This window comes from Ambystoma mexicanum, chromosome 10 (assembly GCF_040938575.1).
Source record: "Ambystoma mexicanum isolate Mex_15411 chromosome 10, UKY_AmexF1_1, whole genome shotgun sequence".
NCBI classification, from domain to species: Eukaryota; Metazoa; Chordata; class Amphibia; order Caudata; family Ambystomatidae; genus Ambystoma; species Ambystoma mexicanum.
The window spans coordinates 1,277,687,394-1,277,707,313 of record NC_090932.1 but is presented as its reverse complement, the minus strand read 5'-3'; the positions used below and the strand labels follow the sequence as shown (position 1 = coordinate 1,277,707,313).

Sequence of the window (19,920 nt, the reverse complement as noted above, 5' to 3'; positions counted from 1 at the left end):
TTCCTTGGTTGTCTTTACAAAATACAATAACCTTCACCTGGTATACTCTCCTGCCAGGACTGTGTTACTTTACAAACATTCAACTTCACCTGGTATTATCTTGGTCCAGGGTTTTGTTACACAAATGCTTTGTTGCACAACTCTTTAACTTCACCTGGTGTTTTCTTGTATCAGGTCGTGATTACATAAACAGGCCTTTAACTTCACCTGGCCCACTCTCTTGCCAGGACTCTGTTACTTTAACAATTTATCTCACAAATATTCAACTTCACCAGATATTCCCTTTGTCCAGGGCTTTATTATACAAACACTTTATGACACAAATCTTTAGCTTCCCCTGGTGTATTCTTGTGCCAGGACTTTATTACTTAAACAGTTCATTGCACAAATACTTAACTTCACCTGGCGTGTTTACTTTCCAGGACTGTGTCACAACGTTCATTTAGCATAGATGCTTACCAGGTCTTTGTCATATGGGTTATTCATTCTTCCCCCAATTAGGGTTTAATCATCCATTAATAACTTGCATACCAAATTCTCTCGCTTCGTTAATGATTTTGTTCATTTCTATTTGTACCGTTTTTATGAAGAGCTTCCCTTTAGTTAACAATTCGGTAATCCACCCGTTTCTTCTAGGTTCACCGGCTGCTTCTGTTGTTGCTGTACAACAAACTTCATTCACTCACAATATGATAACCCTACTTCCTTCCCAGGGCTTACCAGTTGGCTGTTGTGCCTCTTCATTCCTCTCCTCCTTGCTGTACTGCTTTCGTGTGTGCCTCCTCCAGCCCAACAGTACCATGGTGTCGGTTCTCGTGATGCGCGGTCTCCGTGGCTATCGCTTTCCAAACAGTGGATCGTCCGCACATTCGCTTTTCAATTCCTTCATCGGGTCTGCCTCTCCGACCTCTGCCATGATACTCCTGCCCTCAACACGGTGCTCAATCAGCGTATGGTCCGCGAGGTTATTCGGCGTCTGAAGCTTTCCTCGCTTCTGCCTACTGTCAGTTGCGACCAGCCCGTATTTAAACTTCCTGGTCTGCTTACTCATTTCCCAACAAATAGACAGCGGTGTATGCTGCCCGGACCTTGTAATCATTATTTCTCAGTCACTCTTCTTCGTGTCTGTTTTTTTTCAATTGGTTTCTGAATGTCTTGGGGGAAGTGAATACTGACCTTCCCGGGGAATGATCTTCACTACTCCCTGCCTCTTCCTCATCCCAGTCAGCTGTATGGTTTGCCTAATGGGAGTTTGGGGTTTAAACACCCTAGCTTTCTACAGAGGTGGGGGATACAGGGGACAGTATGCCATTAAAGCATGAGGGACTGAGGAGACATACCTGAAAGGGAATGGATGGCATGTGGTTTTCTGCAAGGATGTCATCAAGTTGTCCTGAGAGTCACCTCCCCTCAGGTGGTCCTCATTTATATAGCCACCCGCAGGGTCACGATCAGGTAGAGGCTGTCGTCCCCTGGCCACCCGGGGAGAGGCTATACCAGGGAAAGGAGTGATGATATCATTGGATTCATCACATAGGGTAAAAGTAAGACGTGCACAGTAGCAGCAGACGATACTTACACCAGCGCTGGGGGCGGTCCCGTACTTCTCTGCAGCTGGTCGGCTCACCCTTGGCAAAATCTGAAAATAACAGGGCACCAAGTTGTCAGGTTAACATTCTTTGGCCTTCTCTGGTTCCACAGGGAATTTTAGGGAAAGGATTCAAACACTCTTCCAGAACAAACTGGATCGACACACTGTTTGTAATTAGTATAATGTGCAATGCATTTATTATTCGAAGAGCTTTTATAGCTAAAAAAAAAACGCAAAGGGAGATATGCAATGGCAAACAAAAATACATTTCAGAAAAGCCCTCAACATTTCAAAAGTTCAAAATAATCTTGAAGGCCGAAACAAATCTGTCATTCTGTTAATGGCTCGATTATCTAAGAGAAACGTTAGCAACCTTGTGTCTTAGTACAGACTGTAACGTCCCATGCAATGAGGTTTGCAGCCTTATCAGCTAAACTCTGGCTGGATATTGCTATCAGCGTTATCCTTGTCTACCCACTACTCGTTATGTGATCATGTGCACGTTCTGAGAATGAACACTATTTATGATGCAAGTGTTCCTTCGGTTAAAAAGCAGCAATTTAAGAGGGCAAATTATAGCTTACAAAATAGCAACCTCACATTATTAGCCATGTGAACACAGCTAACATCCTTCTATAGCCGGACCCAAAAAGATCAAGATAATTCTTTGACTACAGATTCTCAATTATAGCTTTAAAACTGGCGATATAAACGTATATATTTACAGGGACTTAACATTGTATGTCCGTGTTTCCATTTAGGCACATGTAGTGCCTCTTCCACTGCACCGGTGCATCCAGTTTGATTGCTCTCGGTAAGAACTTCACTCATTCATGACACTGTACTCCACGTTTACAAACTTCTCAAGGTTACATGTCAAACAGCATGTTTCCTTCCGTTTTTGCTTGTCAACAGAACAGTGACTTTTGTGACGAAAGCACAATTGGAAATTAACCTGTCTACTGATACCGAACCAGAAGTACTGAATGGTAATAATGTATTACTGTTAATTTATGCTATAGTACATTATCCTCTTATTCATTTATTGATACTTGGCTAATTTAGTTGTCCTACAGAGCACCAATTAGAGAACAACTTGAACAATCTAACCAATGCTGGACCACATTGATCACTATATGAATCTCCTGTTCGTCCGGAAGAAGGCCTGGGCCTTGTTCAAACTCTTTAGCCCCAAAGCTGTATCTCAAGCCCTTGCGTTGACAATATATTCGTCTTTTGCAAACTTAATCAGCACAATCTCTTTCACTAATACCGTAGAGAAGGCTATTACAATGATCAAATGTCATGCACACAATGGCTCTAGCCACTTTGGCACAACTCTTTTCCACTGCGGAACAACTCTTTTTTGGTCAGAAATGGCCGTAAGTGGTTGGCACATAAGGGCACATGGCACCCTCCATTGGGCACGGCTTCTCACTTCGAAAGATGCAGAAGCTTTTACGTCACAAATTTCAGAACCTTAACCACCTGGGAGCTTCAAGATGTACTGGTCCTTAATAAAAAAAGGGAGGCAACAATACTGAGACCTGAATAACAAATCACCCATTCAAAGCAATGAACAGTAGGGTAAAATGTGGTCTAATCCATACCGCTACAATTTGAGAACACTTAAAGAAGAGATTTTGCAGCAAGTGGCAGAAGAGGTTGATTTTTTATTTTAAAAGATTTTTACTACGTTAGAGCACATTTAAGGTGGCAGAATGAATTAAAATGTTGTAAAATATCAATATTAAAAAGGAAATGTAAAACCTCCCTCCACAATAGACAATTTACTTACTGGTAATTTTGACTACTCCTAGTCCTACTATTCCTCCTCAAAGTACTTACATTTGAGGCCACACCTCCCTCACAGGAACCTTTTTTTTCTTGAGGTATAAATAGCTCCTACTTATGCATAATCCTTCGTTACAATTTCCAAGGTGTATAATTGGACCTTCCACATCCAGGGTGGGTGAGGAGGGTCGTCAGTACTGTGACGAGGAAGAGTAGGACTGGGGTAATGAAGATTTCCGGTAAAAGAGGCATCCCTGGGATTAGCCATTCTCAGTCTATAAAGACTTAGGAAAGTATTTTGGAGCTACCCAGAAGGGATCATATAGTGGTATGGGAACTATGAGCAGTCTCCCTGTACACTTGCAAGAGGAACTGGGCCCTGGAAATCCCCTGCCCCAAGAACGGAAGACTCAGCCACAGGACAAAGTTTACTTGCTTTATAACAGTTAAAATTGCAGGGCTCACAACATGAAGAGCGCAAAAAATCTTCACAAGCTCTCACTCTCCAGGTGCATGTCGTCCCATTTTGTCGACTACTGACATCACAAAAACTAGCTTACACCCCAAAAACTTAACAGGGTGAGGGATTGGTTAATTAGGCAAATTACATATGTAATCTATAAGGGATTAGTATGATCATTGGGTAACCCATATCTGATGGCTCATCCTGAGACCTCCTCTATGTGTTACAAATACAAAGTTACAGGTTAGTATAAAGATTATTGGCCAGTGCAACATAGTGTGTGCTTATCGTGGACTATGTTAAGGGACTGAATAGAAAGGGTCTTCTCAGCCTTGGAGCTTTAGACAGTTACCAGGCCAAGTGCAACTAATGAAGGTAGTGGGAACGACCCTGAAGGTGCTGCATGTTCCCAATAAGTTAGAATCTCCGATCTTCAAGGACAGATCATTCGGCTTTGAACCTGTATAGCAGTTGTATCTTCTTGCCTGTGGTCCGATGGGAGCAGTCTTCTTCATCTGCCTCGAATGAATAGATTCTATCTCATAGAATCATGTCACGTGTGGAGACCACGAGATGGATTTTTGACTGTGTCCCTCCCAGGTGTCCTATCTCCTCTGTTAACTGGAAACTTTCCTTTCCTACTCGTCCTTGGCAAGACTGTGCACAGTGTCTGTGTTAGAAGCTTTGTCTGCATGCTTCAGCAGAATTAGTCTGTCAGCATTACCCTGTATTCTGAAGTTTATCTTGCTTTTCCCATTCACTCCAATGTACATATAGCTTCCATATTTATTCGCATGACCGCCCATGTTAGTTGTAATTAAGCGTAGGCAAGCCGTTCTTAGGAGTCTTGCAGTTTCCACATAGAAAAAAGGTATAAGTGTGTCAGTCCTCTAACTGTGTGAGTCAGAAGCATTTACTTCATGTCTATAAGCAATAAACTAAAGTGTTTGTGTAACTTCGTGCAGGGATGCCTGTATATTTCAAGTATGACGTATCTATGTCATGATGTCAATTGTGACATTATCAGCGTTCTTCATGGTTGCAGTCAGTTGACTTCTTCGATTGATGCCAGCTGTAACCCTTCAATAGTCACCGGGTATGGTCTGAATGGTTGTCCGAGTGAGTAGCACTTTTCACACCTGAATACATCAACGATGGTGATAAAAAGACCAGAAGCGATGTACATCTCTTGCTTCTCTGTCGCTGGGCTACGAGTGGAACGGGTGTAATGGGGGTACGCTTGGGTCACCCTCTTCAATGGCTGTCCTACATATGTCTATATCGTCTCTGCTGAGCAGCTATAGGGCAGCTCAGACAACACCCACATTCCTACAAGGGTGCGACCGGCAAGCCGGCAAGAATTACCAGGCACACACGCATTCAAGCGGCTAATGGGTAAGCTGACTAAGCATCGCCATAAATCACTGTTTTTCGGAGAGCTCTCATACCGCAGGTTTGCCGAGACATGGACTGACGGAATCCATGCCTTTTCTGTCTCTTTCTTTTTCATTTTACTAGCACACAAGATGACGAATGAGACAACACGAGATACCTAGATAAACTTTGCGTGTTTAATAAAAAGCTTATGACTCACTGGTAAGCTCGTGTGAATCATTATACTTTGTGACTACGGAATGGGTAATGTTATGCCTAATACATCTGGCTAAAAATAGGTTCTGTTTGTTTTCACAGAAATGCATGCATGTTCGAAAGTCTTATAGCAAACGCATAGCTAATTCTTTCACACAAAACACACGGCAGACCACACTACGTGCTTTGTATATCCGGTACCCCGCTTACATGGACTGCTTTCTCTCTGTGATGTGGTCTCTTATAACCTATCATTTTTTAATGTATTGTGACAATATAATTTATAATATTGTTTAGAATGAGGACTTGCCTGTCTATATTAATGGGTTTTTTCTTCTTTTTGTTTTTTTCTTCCCCTTCCCCTACCTTGTCTTTGTTCTGTTTTCATGCCCTCACATTAATGTATGGTACTTTGTTGCTTTAACCATCAATTGGCGATAACTATGGATATGCCCTAATGTTTTGTTACAATGTTTGATTTTTTACCTTTGTTTGATAGTAACATATCTTTTTACGCCCTGAGGACGGCCCAGAGAGGGCTGAAACACGTGTTGGCGTGGCGTATTTTCTGTTGATTAAATTCATGGAACTTTAAGAATAATTCTGTCAGCCATTTACTTCCTAAGTGAAACTTGCGGGTTCATATACCTATCTTGACATAGCCTATTTACATAAACATTGGTTGGGAGCGCAGATAGTGAGGCATTCCTTACTCTTAGTCTACATATTTCTTTGGAAGGGGTACCGAGAAATTACCCTTCCACGCCCCACTACTGTAGCAAACCCTGAAGATCAACATTTACCTAAACCGTACTAATTGTCAGATGTTTTGCACAGCTACCCGTTTGAGGTTAATTTCTCAGACATTTCCTTTGTCCTACATATTACCTGCAGGGCACCCTGACTCCCACAACCCAGGCTTCTTGCATCTGTGGTAAGATTGCCCCATATTGTGTTCCCTAGAACAATCCCCTTTCAAAGATTCCACATGCATAGCCACTGATCCAATGCCCCTCTTAGGTCCCATGACACTGGAATCTGATATTCATAGGACTGGGAATCAGGCAGCCAAAGATCCGGAGATGGGAGACCAGGGACCTGAGGAGAAAACGTGCCCAAGGGACCAAAAGACACAAAAAGCAATGTGACTCTGATCCACCAGAAGGTCTTGTGCCAAGGCCCAATTATTTTCCACAAACATGCTCATGACAGCTTCAATGAAAAGAGCTCTTTCTTGTGGAAGAAAGCTGTCCCACGTATGGGCCAAATTGAGCCCCTCTAAAGATCCAATCTCGGGAGGGACCAGAAGACTTCTGTCCATTTTATCAGGAATCCCCAGTCCTGAAGTGCCGGGAAAACCTGGAGGGGAGATTGTAATTCCCCTTTCAAACTGCTGTAAACCATCAATCGTCTAATTTCTGGAGTATCTGTATCCCCTGCAGTTACTAATCTGTACACACTACAGCTGCAGTCCGAGAATCCCTATTGGACAGGCTTGGAGTGTAGCTCCAATGACAACAGCCAGTCCCCCATTCGCCACCAGAGGGATGATTTACTGAAGAGTATTGCTGAACGTCTACCTTTTCCCATATACATGCAGGGCTCTTAGTACTAGGGTCAACATGAATTACTCCGAGGGTGTTTGGGACCAGAAACAGCCAAAAGTAGAAAGTAGAACCCCAGAGCCTGAATCCTCACAATCCCCCTCCTGTTCAGCCGGTCCAAGGCGGCACTGGACCTGGCTCTCGACTTGAGAATATTCCTTTGAATAAGCATTTGGCCATATTCGATTAAGTGGGGGGCACAACTACTTGGAATCCCCTTTTCAATAGTCTGAAGAGCCCAGGCATCTGTCGACCACTTTTTCCAGATTGTAAAACGAGTCTTCCACCCGCCTGTCTTTAGTAGTTGTCAGGACTGTGTTTTGGGTGTGATTTAGACAACCCCAGACTGGTTTAGTGATGGTCTGCCTCCTGAATCATATATCTGGGTCCCGACCCCAGACGTTCGAGGTCTGGATCTCAACAGGGTTCTTCCTTAACTCTTTTGTGTTCATCGTCACAGAAACTTTATGGATGTTTTCCTTCAAAGAATCACTTGAACGGTCTCTCAAAGGGGATATCTAAGGAAGCAGATTCTCGAGAACCTCCTGCTGTCCAAAAGAAATACCTGCCTGACTGAGGTGCTTGGCCCTGCACCCCAGACACCGTCTCAGGAGAACGTGGTGCTTCTAAGTATCAAAGACAGAGGCTTTTTGCAGTGCCCTTTCTGTGAAGTCACTTATGTTGGTGTCAACGCATATGCAGATTAGGATGTTAGCATATATTTTGGCCCACAGGGCCTGGACAAAGCTCAGTGGAGTATCCACCATTCCATGAGGGGGGCGGGGGCGAGCCACAAAAAGAGTCCTGCTATTTTTCCTCCAAAATGCAGTGCGTGCAATTCCATACGGTATCATTTGCACCCGCCCAATCAACTTTTTGGGTAATATTAGTGGCAGATGGCATAACAAAACAAAAACTGCAGGACCATTGCAGATGCAGGAAACTCATCCATTAGAGCTCTGTGGGGCAAAATATATGCAAACCTCCTAATTTGCATATGGATCGCACCAACATGAGTGACTTCACAGAAAAGGACATTGCAAGGAACAACATCAATCTTTGATAATTGGAGGCACCATGGGAGTGACTTTAAAATAAATTGCCATAAGTAAGCCAAGTGGCAAATAAACGTATAGTGCAAAACACCTACATTGCATTATTATTATATATGGAGTAACTTTATAGTCATTGGGCTTTTATGATAGCATGATATATTAACATAAGCTATGAAGTGAATCACTTACAGAGCTGCAGATGAAACACCTGAAAAGGTTAGGGGGATCGGCTGTGTGAATGACACTGCATGGAACCGCACATACTACAGGCTGCTTCTGGTGCGCTACCATGACTAAAGTGTCCCGTGAACCAATTTTGTAAGTTGGCCATCCTAGGTGATCGGTAACTCAGCCCTTCCAATTAATGGAGCGCACGTGACAAAAGAACTAATTCAGTGACTTGCTCATCCAAAAACATTCCTACGCCAGCCAAAAACATTCCTACGCCAATTCACTCATCCCTCAACTATAAGTAAAATACTAGGCGCTCCCGTCACATAGCCCTGGAATTAATTGGTTTTAGATTTCAGAGCGGATTTGTTAAACAATCAGGACTTTACTACCTCCGCGAGATGCCCAAATAGCATGCACCTTAAAGTCTCAGAGGGACTTTCCACCTCACCAACACCGTTTATCATTACCATCAAAAACGGCCCAGCCGTCCTAAGGACTTTGCTGTGGTCCCCATTATACAGGCTCTGCCGATTCCCTGACATTGACAGACGGCTTCATTCAGGCCCCGCCTTTTTCGTTGAGTCGAACTTTCGGACATTACCAACGGGCGCCGAGTCTTTCCGGAAGTTGACGAAGCCGCTCGGTCGCAGATATCAGAAATCTTCTAAAGCATTTGCTTACCCTCTCGTTTTGAGCGGGGCTACACAGAAAGACCTGGTTATCTGTATCGGCGCGGAGTGTCAGCGGTGGGTGGAAGGAAGAGAAGGATGACATTTATTGTGAGTATTCTCTAAGGCCAGCCCCTTGTTTACCTGGGGGAGCGGTGCGGTGCATCATGGGAGAACTCGTAAGCCTGCTGGCCCAGTATCTGCTGTAAGGGGCGGGAACATTTCCTAGATGGGTGGAGACAGCATGAGAGAACGGGCCATGAAGAGGAGACAGACTTTACACCTTTATTTTAATGGGGGTTAGTTTTGCGACGTGAGGCGGCCATTGCCCATTTAGAACTTTTCGAAGACTTCCGAGGTGGTACAGACGATGTCACGTTCTGCGTTTCGGAGAGAATGGGTTTAGTACCCATTAACTACAATGGAATTACCTGCCAAACCGACCTGATTTCAGCCACCTTGTACAGTCAAAAGGTTTCCACAGTATGGATTTGGAGGCGGGAGGGAGCATGGATTTACAAACCTGCTTTGTTAAAATTAGACAGGTTAGGCAAACATTCTGCATCACCTTGGGGGGAGATTGGGTCACAGAAATAGGGAGAACCGAATTCTTCCATTGGGTTGCATTGGGGTTACCATTATTTTAGGAGGGAGAAACAAAAAAAGTAGCAATATTTTCAAATGAAAATCGCTCCTGCCAAAATCGATAAGGTTGACATGTATGGGAAAATTCCATTGAGTATAGCTGCTGCAGAATGTGTAACCGGCCAATGCCGAACATTCCACATGTAGGAGTAATAGCAATGATGAGCTGCTCGAAGTACAGCCTGATCAGCATGCCCTGGCAAATGAGTCTGTAATGCAACATGAAAGTCGAGGGGTATACGTCCTGAAAGGAAGCCGCAGCAGGCAAGGTATTCTTAAAAAACAGAAAAGTTTACTTTTCTGCGCTGCAGTCCGTGTGTCCCTGCCCCCCGTCCTGTTGCTCTGTGGTTCCGCTTCTGGCCCTCCTCCCTCCCACTGTGCACTGATTGGCCGCCTGCCCCTTTTAGTGGACCCTCCTCCCTCCCACTGTGCACTGATTGGCCGCCTGCCCCTTTTATTGGGCCATCCTAGACAGCCCCTGCCGTGGCAGACCCCTCGGCCAAGGAGCAGAAGCTAAGGACAGCTCCTGTGGTGTCTGCTGGTGGTAGCATGTAACCTGCAGCCGTCGACCTGCTGCAACTTGCAAGATAAGTCGAATCTGGGTGTTTCTCATTCTGGTAACTGGCATTGTTGCTGGGTCTCTCTAGGCCCTCACCTAGACCGCCCCCCGCAAGGCATGCCGTTCGTGGTTGTGAGTTACTTGTACCCCTCCTGTGTCTTCCTTTGTTGTGATCCCGCCCCCCCTACATGCGCATTCTAAGTTGTGTGGCACAGGTCTGTGCGTCTCTCTCCATTCTCTCAAGTCGTTGTCCTGCACCTACCTCCTTTGCGCCCCCTATGGTGCTCTCTGTCTCTCCCATCTTCTCTAACTTATTCTCTCTTACCCTATCCCTCTCACCAAGTCTGGAAAGAAGAAGAAGTTCAAGAGGGACATCCTGGACTCCAACCCAGGCCTCCCTATCGCTGATACTTACATCAGTGCTTCCTCCAGACAGACTGTCACCAACATCCTCTTTGTCGTCCCCTCTGCAGAACTATGAACCCTTCATATTGTCACTGTTCTCTCTCCTTTTTCCTCCTCTCCCATTAGCGGTGGCACTAGGTGGGAGGCCCGCTTCGCCACCTTCCACTCATTAGTATCTGAATGGCACTGTCTTGTTTCAGGGCCATTGGCCCAATCTCCTTCATTTTGATAGGCGTTTCCCGCATTTTATCAACTTCTCCTGCTACACCTGCCTCCACTTCTCTGACACCCTCATCTTCCTCCTCTGCCCACCCTCAGGCCCCTCTACCACCGCCACAGGGTGTACCTCAAGCCTGTACCCCTCCACGGAAGCCTTTCAAATGTGGAAACCTGCTCCACGTCGCTACTCAAAACTCTCGTTCTGCTGTCAAACACTCCTCTGACATCTGTCATCTCCTCGAAGAACTCAACCTAGATGTCCTTGCCCTCGCCGAGACTTGGTTTACGACCAGTTCTGTCACAAGTTTTGGCACTCCTCCCTGTGGGCTACAAGATCTTCTCCGAACCCAGAACCAAACGTCCTGCAGGTGGCGTAGCCCTGATCTTCCCAGAGTGGGTCCTGGCCCCTGTCATCCCTACGCAGGCCTACTCCTCCTTTGAATACCTGGTCTGCAGGCTCTCTATCTCTCCTCGCTTCTATCTAACTGTGGCCACCATCTACAGGCTTTCTGGCCGGGCTTCCCTCTTCCTCTCTAAATGGGCCGACCTCTCTTCTCTACCTCTCAATTTCTCCTCCTCAGAGATCTCAACATCCACCTGGATGCTTCTAATCTCTCCTCTGGGTTTTTTTGCAACATATGCAACACTCTCTTTTTCCATTTTGCCCTCTGGCCCGATACACTCTGCCGGACATACCTTGGATGTTCTCATCTCCTCAGACATTCCCCTCTCACCACTCCTCTCTCTTGGACTGACCACTTTCTATTCTCCTCTCATCTGAAACTCTATCCCTCAAGAAAAGCCCCTCCCCACCAGCACTGCCACCTACCTTCTTGATCATTTGGCCCATGAAGCGTGTGTCAGTGGATGCCTTTGCCTCTACTTTCTCTGCTCCTCCTACTCCTGCGGCTGACTAACACCCTGACACAGCCCTTTCAATTCTCAATCTCTCTATTTCCAACACCCTGGACGTCCTTGCCCCTGTCATGAGAATCCGGCTGAAGCCTACCTCCAAGTGGAAATCTTGGTATAACTATGACCTCGCCGTCCTGAAAACGCAAGTGCCGGGTGGCTGAGAAGAAGTGGAGGGCTTTGGGCGCATCCTCTGACAAATTAGCCTGCACCAACGGCAATACAGACTCTGTCCTGTCCAAGAAGAGATCTCACATTCAAGCCTGCAGCTCTGCGGCATCTAACAACATAGCCAATCTCTTTAAAATCTGCAAGTAAGTGGCCAATTCTGTTGCATTCTGTACCTCTCTGGTTCCCTCCTAGGCCTTGTGAACGGCTATGGCCTCTAACTTCTCCACTAAAACTCAGGACATCCTGTCCTCTATCTCCTCTTCCTCTCGCAGCCACCCTTTGGCCATCTCTCCCTCTCCTTCTTTCTTCTCTTTCTCTTTGACAACACCTGATGAGGTTTCTAGACAAGTCCGGTTGATGAAAGTGTCGTCCAAACAGGTCGCCCTGCTCCTCCAGAACCATCATGGCTGATTTCTGTATTCACTCTTTCACCACCAGAACTTTCCCCTCTCCCCTTAAGCACTCCCTTGTGCACCCCCTCCTCAAGAAGCCGTCTGCTGATCCTACCTGCCCGGCAAACTATTGGCCGATCTCCATCACCCCTTTCCTGGACAAACTCTTGGAAAGCTGGTAATCTCCTGGCTTTCTCTCCACAATGAATCTGTTTGTTGTTTCCATGACCATCACTCTAGCTTCAGAGCTGCCAGAGGCATAGAAACTGCTCTCCTGAACACCTGTGAAGATCTGCTCTCTAACCTTGATTCCAGCATTCCTTCCGTCCTCATCCTCCTTGATCTTTCCTCTGTTTTTGACACAGTCAACCACGACATCCTGATCAATCGACTCTGTGAGGACCTGGGAATCACGGATCAGGCCCTGTGGTGGTTGACCTCCTTCTTCTTGGACCTCCCCTCCCAGGTCCATCTTGGTTTCCTTCTCTCTGCCACCTCTCTGTGGCGATCCCCAGGGCTCCATCCTCTCACCCTGGTTTTTCAACTTGACCCCTTTGGCCCACCTGATCTCTACCTTCATTAACTTTGTGTTATGTTGATGACACTCGGCTTTCCTACAGGCTCCCCTCAGCCTTGTATCCTCTCGCTCATTCCTGACTATCTGCGTTTCAGGATTAGTGTGCCTCCAATGATCTCCGTTTTATTGCCAGTAAGACGGAGATCCTTCTCATTGGGACCCCTGCTCCTGCTTTCCCCCTCACACTCTGGCTGCCGACCCTGGGCCATCCTTCCTTCGCCTTCCTGTGAGGAAAAAAGCTTGGTGTCATCTTCGACCCCAATCTCTCCTCATATCTCGGACGTCGCCAAGAAGTCCCGCTACCAGCTGCACCTCCTCAAAGGGACTTTTCCCACTTTCCCCAAAAATCTCACTGTCTCCAGAGCCCTAGTTCTCTCTAGGCTGGACTTCTGCAACAGCCTCTTTCTCAACCTGCCTTCCTCTACTCTCCACCCTCTGCAACCAATCCAGAACAGGACTTCAAAACTTATCCTTGGCGTCAAGACCAGGGACCATAACTCTCCAGCACTGAAATCCCTCCACTGGCTCCCAGTGGCTGCAAGGATCAAGTTCAAGAACCTTTGCATTGTCCACAAGGCTTTCTGGGGCTGGTTCCCCCACTACATCCAACACTCTCTTCCAAAATACCTTCCTTCTCGAGCTCAAGCTAATCTCATTAATGCCGGCGAGGCTACTGAAATCCCATTAGTCCAACCCTCATATCAAATAGTCAATCAAAAAGACCTGAAAACCACTACTACTAACATGAAGGGCATCAACTGCATCGATACTCTGATACACCTGAAAGGAGCTCTTATCAACGCTAGATCGCTCCCAGCCCACGCCTTAGATGTTACAGTCTTCATTACAACTAACAACTTAGACTTCTTTGCTATCACAGAAACCTGGCTCCATGCAGCTTCAGGACCGGCTATATCTCTTGCCATCCCAGAAGGCTATACTATCTACAGGAAAGACAGAACTACATCTAAAGGAGGAGGAGTAGCTCACCTCGCAAAAAACTCAGATCTTAGGATATCCACAGAAAACACCTTCCCATCAGGTGAAGTAATTACTCTGAAGGTGGCCCTCACCCACAATTGTTACCTCACTCTTCATATCGTTTATAGACCCTTAGGCCCAATATCCTTCTTTGAGGATGACATTACCTCACTCTTAGCTTCCAACACAAAACCTAATCTAGGTCTGAATGACCCCCTTGACTTACAAGCACACCTCCTTGCCAACTTAATAGAAGCCTGAGGCCTCGCACATCGCATATCTCTCCCGACCCATGAAAAAGGACACACATTAGATTGGCTTGCCGACATCAATTGTGTCACTGACATTCTAGCCAACACCCCTGGTCCGTGGTCAGACTACAATTCCATCCTCTTCTCTACCACAGTATCCACAAAACCAGCTAAATGTACTTGGCTCACGTCGTCTCAACCGTCAAGAAATCAGAAAAACATCAGCGAGACATGTTACCCCTCTTGCTCCCAATAACTAACACTCATTAGATACCCTCTACAACAAAACGATCCAAATAGCTATTGGCAAAGTAGCTCCATTAAGTGACAGGAAAGTCAAACCAATAGCACATGCCAACTCCTGGTTCACAGCTGATCTACAAACCCTACAGGCAACCAAAAGATCAGCCGAATGCCACTGGAAAAAAACACAATTAACTACAAATAAAGTTCACTTCCATGCCCCAGCCAGTGAATACAACGCAGCAACCATTAAAGCCATTAAAGCTAAAGGGAATTCTTATAATCAGAGAGTTGAGAATGCCCAATCTAGCTCCAGAGAACTTTGTTATACTTCGCAATTGGAATCGCCTGCCCCTATCCCGGACCATTGTATCAAGGATCAGCAGTGGTGCTGTAATGTACAAAACGCCCTGGCTGAAAAATCATGCTATTTCAAAATTAAATTGAAGCCAAGAAAACCATACTTAACCAGAACTTGACTCCTGAAGAAACCCCCACCAGAAGACAGCAAACCACACATACATTTGCCTTAACTCCTCTGACTACTTCAGAAACAATCAAAATTATCAAAGGACTTAAACCCTCAAGATGCAAAGGCGACATTTGCCCTGCCACTTTCATTAAAGATTGTGCCAATGAGTTGGCTCCCTTTATCACTTCACTTATCAACAGCTCTTTTGCCTCTTGCAAAGTACCTGACGATCTAAAAGAAGCCTGGGTACTACCGCTGCTAAAAAACAACAACATTTGGATCCCAACTAATTTCCGACCCATCATTACGGTGCTATTTCTATAAATCTAGACCGGGTAGCCTATCTACAGATCCAAAGGTTTCTTGAATCAAATAATCTCTTAGGCTTAAGACAGTCCGGCTTCCGCCCAGAACATGGTACGGAAACAGCACTTTTGGATCTAAAACACAAATGGATCAAATTAAGGACAAAGGGGACCTATGTATCCTCCTAGTGCTCGACCTGTCGGCAGCATTTGATCTGGTCAATCACAAAATACTTTGTCACCATCTAGCAACGGCCACCCAATTCTCCCCGGAAGCTACAAAATGGATTGAATCGTTTCTTTCCAATCGCACTATGAGGGGTTTTCTCTGACTCGTCAGCAGCCACCCCAGCCCTAGTTTCTTGCGGTGTTCCACAAGGTTCCTGTATGTTACCTACATTTTATAATGCCTTCACCAAACATCTCTTTTACAAACTAGATAATTTGGGTGTCACATATACGAATTATGCGGATGACACCCAAATACTCCTACCTATCACAGGCTCCTATGACACTGATTCAGACACCATCATATGTAGCAAATCAAAACTGAATAATCTACAACAACAATATAAATCCTTTAACATTGATGGCAATACTATCAACGTGGCCAATGACTGAACATTGTGTCTACTTTGACTGAACACTGTCCTTAACAAGACAGGTCAATGCCATTGTCTCCTAGTCAACTTATACGTTCAAACTCATTAGAGCCAGCAGACCCTTCCTTTCTTCTGACAATTGCATTTCCCTGGCAAGAGCCCTGATCCTCTCCACGATCGATTATTGTAACTCGCTCTTTGCAGGAACTAATGCCAGAAACATTAGCAAAATCCAAGTTGTGCAAAATAATGTTATCAGAGCAGCACTTCACATACCTAAACATGAACACATCTCGTCAACAAGACATAACATCAACTGGCTCCCAGTACGAGACAGAATCAAATTCAAAGTAATCTTGCTTACTCATAAATGCACCTCGAACAATGACCCAGCTTACCTCAGCAATCTAATTGTGAAATCCCAATCCAACAGACCTACGCGGTCCTCCTACACTAGCCTAATGTCTACACCAAGATTTAGGAGACAGAAAGCCGATGGATCCAGTTTCCCAGTGTTCGCTGCCAAACTCTGGAACACCCTGCCTTTATCTCTAAGAACTGACCCATCTTAATGGTCTTTCCACAAAAACCTTAAAACTCTGTTGTTCAAACAAGATACCTGTTAGTCTTGCAACAATTAAAGACTGTTTATTTGTGTATTCTATGTACAATATGTAAATAGTGTAAACCTCTCAAATATGCTTGATACTGTATACTTTATGACAAGAATGCTTTTTACTGCCACACCATACTGTCAGGGTAATTCATAGAATTTCGCAGAAAAGTGTCGCAAGCGGCTGGCGCAGAGTGTCCGCGTGCGATTGACTGCGCCAGGCACGTGCGATAAAACCGATTTCCGCGCACAGCGTATTCATGGATTTCATGCTCCCAAACCAGCCGTGGCGCAGAGTATCGCAGCGACCCTGCAGCAGCGCCAGTAACGCCCCCAAGAACGCCCTCGCGCAAGGAAAAGCCAGCAAAATCGCTAAATCATCGCAAAGGGCTGCGCTAACCCTGGACCAGTTTACAGGGCAGCCAAACAAGGAACGCAAAGCGGGTAACGTGCATATCAGGGGTACACGTGAAGTCATACACGCGATTAGCCAGGGTACGTGTATTACAGGGGTACGCGGGAAGTTTAACACGCGATTAGCCAGGGTACGTGTATTACAGGGGTACGCGGGAAGTTTAACACGCGATTAGCCAGGGTAAGTGTATTACAGGGGTACGCGGGAAGTTTAACACGCGATTAGCCAGGGTAAGTGTATTACAGGGGTACGCGGGAAGTTCAACACGCGATTAGCCAGGGTACGTGTATTACAGGGGTACGCGGGAAGTTTAACACGCGATTGGCCAGGGTACGTGTATTACAGGGGTACGCGGGAAGTTTAACACGCGATTGGCCAGGGTACGTGTATTACAGGGGTACGCGTGAAGTTATACACGCGATTAGCCAGGGTACGTGTATTACAGGGGTACGCGGGAAGTTTAACACGCGATTGGCCAGGGTACGTGTATTACAGGGGTACGCGGGAAGTTCAACACGCGATTGGCCAGGGTACGTGTATTACAGGGGTACACGTGAAGTCATACACGCGATTAGCCAGGGTACGTGTATTACAGGGGTACGCGGGAAGTTTAACACGCGATTGGCCAGGGTACGTGTATTACAGGGGTACGCGGGAAGTTTAACACGCGATTAGCCAGGGTAAGTGTATTACAGGGGTACACGTGAAGTCATACACGCGATTAGCCAGGGTACGAGTATTACAGGGGTACGCGGGAAGTTTAACACGCGATTGGCCAGGGTACGTGTATTACAGGGGTACGCGGGAAGTTTAACACGCGATTAGCCAGGTTAAGTGTATTACAGGGGTACGCGGGAAGTTTAACACGCAATTAGCCAGGGTACGTGTATTACAGGGGTACGCGGGAAGTTTAACACGCGATTGGCCAGGGTACGTGTATTACAGGGGTACGCGGGAAGTTTAACACGCGATTGGCCAGGGTACGTGTATTACAGGGGTACGCGTGAAGTTATACACGCGATTAGCCAGGGTACGTGTATTACAGGGGTGCGTGGGAATCATCACACGCGATTAGGCTGGGTGGGTCCTCACAGGTGTTCCCTGTACACCCTCCACGGCCCCTGCAGGCAGCCTACAAAACAGGGGACTACCCTGCACACCTGCTCATGTCCCCCTGCACCCCCACCCCCCCCGCAGTGCAGGGGCAGCCTCCACCAGGCCCCCACTCATGTCTCCCACCACCCCCACCCTCCCGCCACCAGGGGCAGCCTCCACCAGGCCCCCACCCATGTCTCCCACCACCCCCACCCCCCGCCACCAGGGGCACTCTCCACCAAGCCCCCACCCATGTCTCCCACCACCCCCACCAGTGCAGGGGCACCCTCCACCAGGCCCCCACCCATGTCTCCCAACACCCCCACCCACCAGCACTGTGGGGCACGTGGCCAGCAGGCAGTCAGGCAGCAGCAGATGGCAGGTGGGAGCGTGCTCAGGGCTCTGGGGGGCAGTAATTTCGCCTCCTGGCCAGGAGCGTGGTCTCTCGTGTGTGAACGCGTGGACAGCCTGATAGGTAGTGAAATCCCACACGTCAGCAAAGGCCCTTAGCGCGTAAACCCGTCAACAGCATATGCGCGCCTATAGTCACCTGCACGTGCAGGAAATTGTTGCGTGACACGTCCCAGTGTCAAAGCGTGAGATTGGTGAAAATGGATGTACACGTAGAAGTGACAAAGCGTGTGATTGGTGAAAATGGATCTACACGCAGGAGTGACAAAGCGTGTGATTGGTGAACGTACACGCCGCGTAAGTGACGCTGTACGTGTGGGCCTGTATATAAGGTACATGTAGAACACCATTTCCTTGTACGTGCTTTTCGTGGAGAGCGAGTGGGTGAAATCTGTACTTCTTGTCGTTTCACACGCGATTTACTTCATGGCGTTTCCAGTTCGTATTCCCTGTTACCTCTGACAGCTTTTTCTCTTTTTTCTCTTTTACTGGTTTACCTGGGCCTGTTCCCTCAAACAGTGTCCCCTTCTACTGTTGTCCTGTCTTCTCAGACAGCGTACACATCTTCTTTTGGCGGGGGTTTAGCCAGCCAAACGCGCTCATTCTTCACGCTCTTTTACCTGGCAGACGGTGAGTCACGCACGTATCCAACTTCTGTGCTTGCCCCGTGTGTTGCCTACCCCTTCAGAGGTCATTCTAGGCTGCGTGTGACACGCATACGTTCATTCTTGTGTTACTGGGTGCCACAGCGTAGTGCAGGTTTTTCTTTCTGCACACGTGGTCTAGGAGGGGTTGCGTGCACGTCATCTCCCTTTTTTGGGCCTCCTGTGCGTTGCGTGACCCTTCATCTTTCCCCAGGGGTTACAATCAGCCGTGCTAGAGCACTAGGGTACAATTACCATCTGGTACCCAACCCCTTTGACCCCCAATTGCCCAGGACAATTGTCTACAGCCACTCCCATACGCACATTAATATCAGTGCCATGGCTGGGAGGCGAGGATTCCGTAAGGGTGGCAAAGGTGGAAGAGCCACAAGTGGTGGCCGTGGTGGATCCGGTAGGGGACGTGGTCGTAACTTGCAGGGTGAGCCTGTCCCCCCATGTGTGGAGGACCAGTCAAGGGCACCCATCACCCTCCCCCCCTCCCCCCCTCCCGTTGAGGCTGAAGTGGCTGACACCATCCATGCTCAGCCCTTGTTGGACCAGCCCATTGTGGCACCAGACCTGGCTGACTCCATGGCTGACTTCCAGGTCAGCAGGGCTACGACACGTGCGCTGGTGCACGTTGATGCCATCATGCCACGTGGATCTGGGGCAGCAAGGTCATCCGCTGCACCAAGGAGGCAGGGCGGAGTGGCTGCAGGGGCAGCTGCGGCTCCATCCACCCCAGCCCTCACACACCCAGCCAGGACAGTGTCGGTCCTAGTCCATGCTGCTGACATTCCCCCTGACACCATCACACTCGAGCCAATGCCTGCACCAACTCCCATGCTGAGTGTGCAATCCCACACTCCTGATACAGAGTCCACCAGGGCTCCTGCCCCTAGTGTCCAGAGCGGCGCAGGACACTCAGGATCACCACCACCTTCCAAGCGGAAGAGGAAGAGTGCTCGTCCGGCACAGGCTGATGCCCCAGACACGGCTACACAGTCCGGCCCGTCCAGGAAGCCCAGCTTCACGGATGACGAACTGAATGCACTTGTCGAGTATGTGT

General features: G+C 47.3%; 1 protein-coding gene across 2 annotated transcripts in view; it reads left to right on the top strand.

The window, feature by feature from the left end:
* Window positions 1-8,906: 8,906 nt before the first annotated feature.
* Window positions 8,907-19,920, top strand: part of LOC138492234 (uncharacterized) — a 765,255-nt gene continuing 754,241 nt past the window's right edge. For both annotated transcript variants that reach the window (XM_069619271.1, XM_069619270.1), the window contains exon 1: window positions 8,907-9,050. In XM_069619271.1, the coding sequence (XP_069475372.1) occupies window positions 9,039-9,050 (12 nt within the window). In that variant the 5' untranslated portion in view covers window positions 8,907-9,038. The remainder of the gene's footprint in view (window positions 9,051-19,920) is intronic.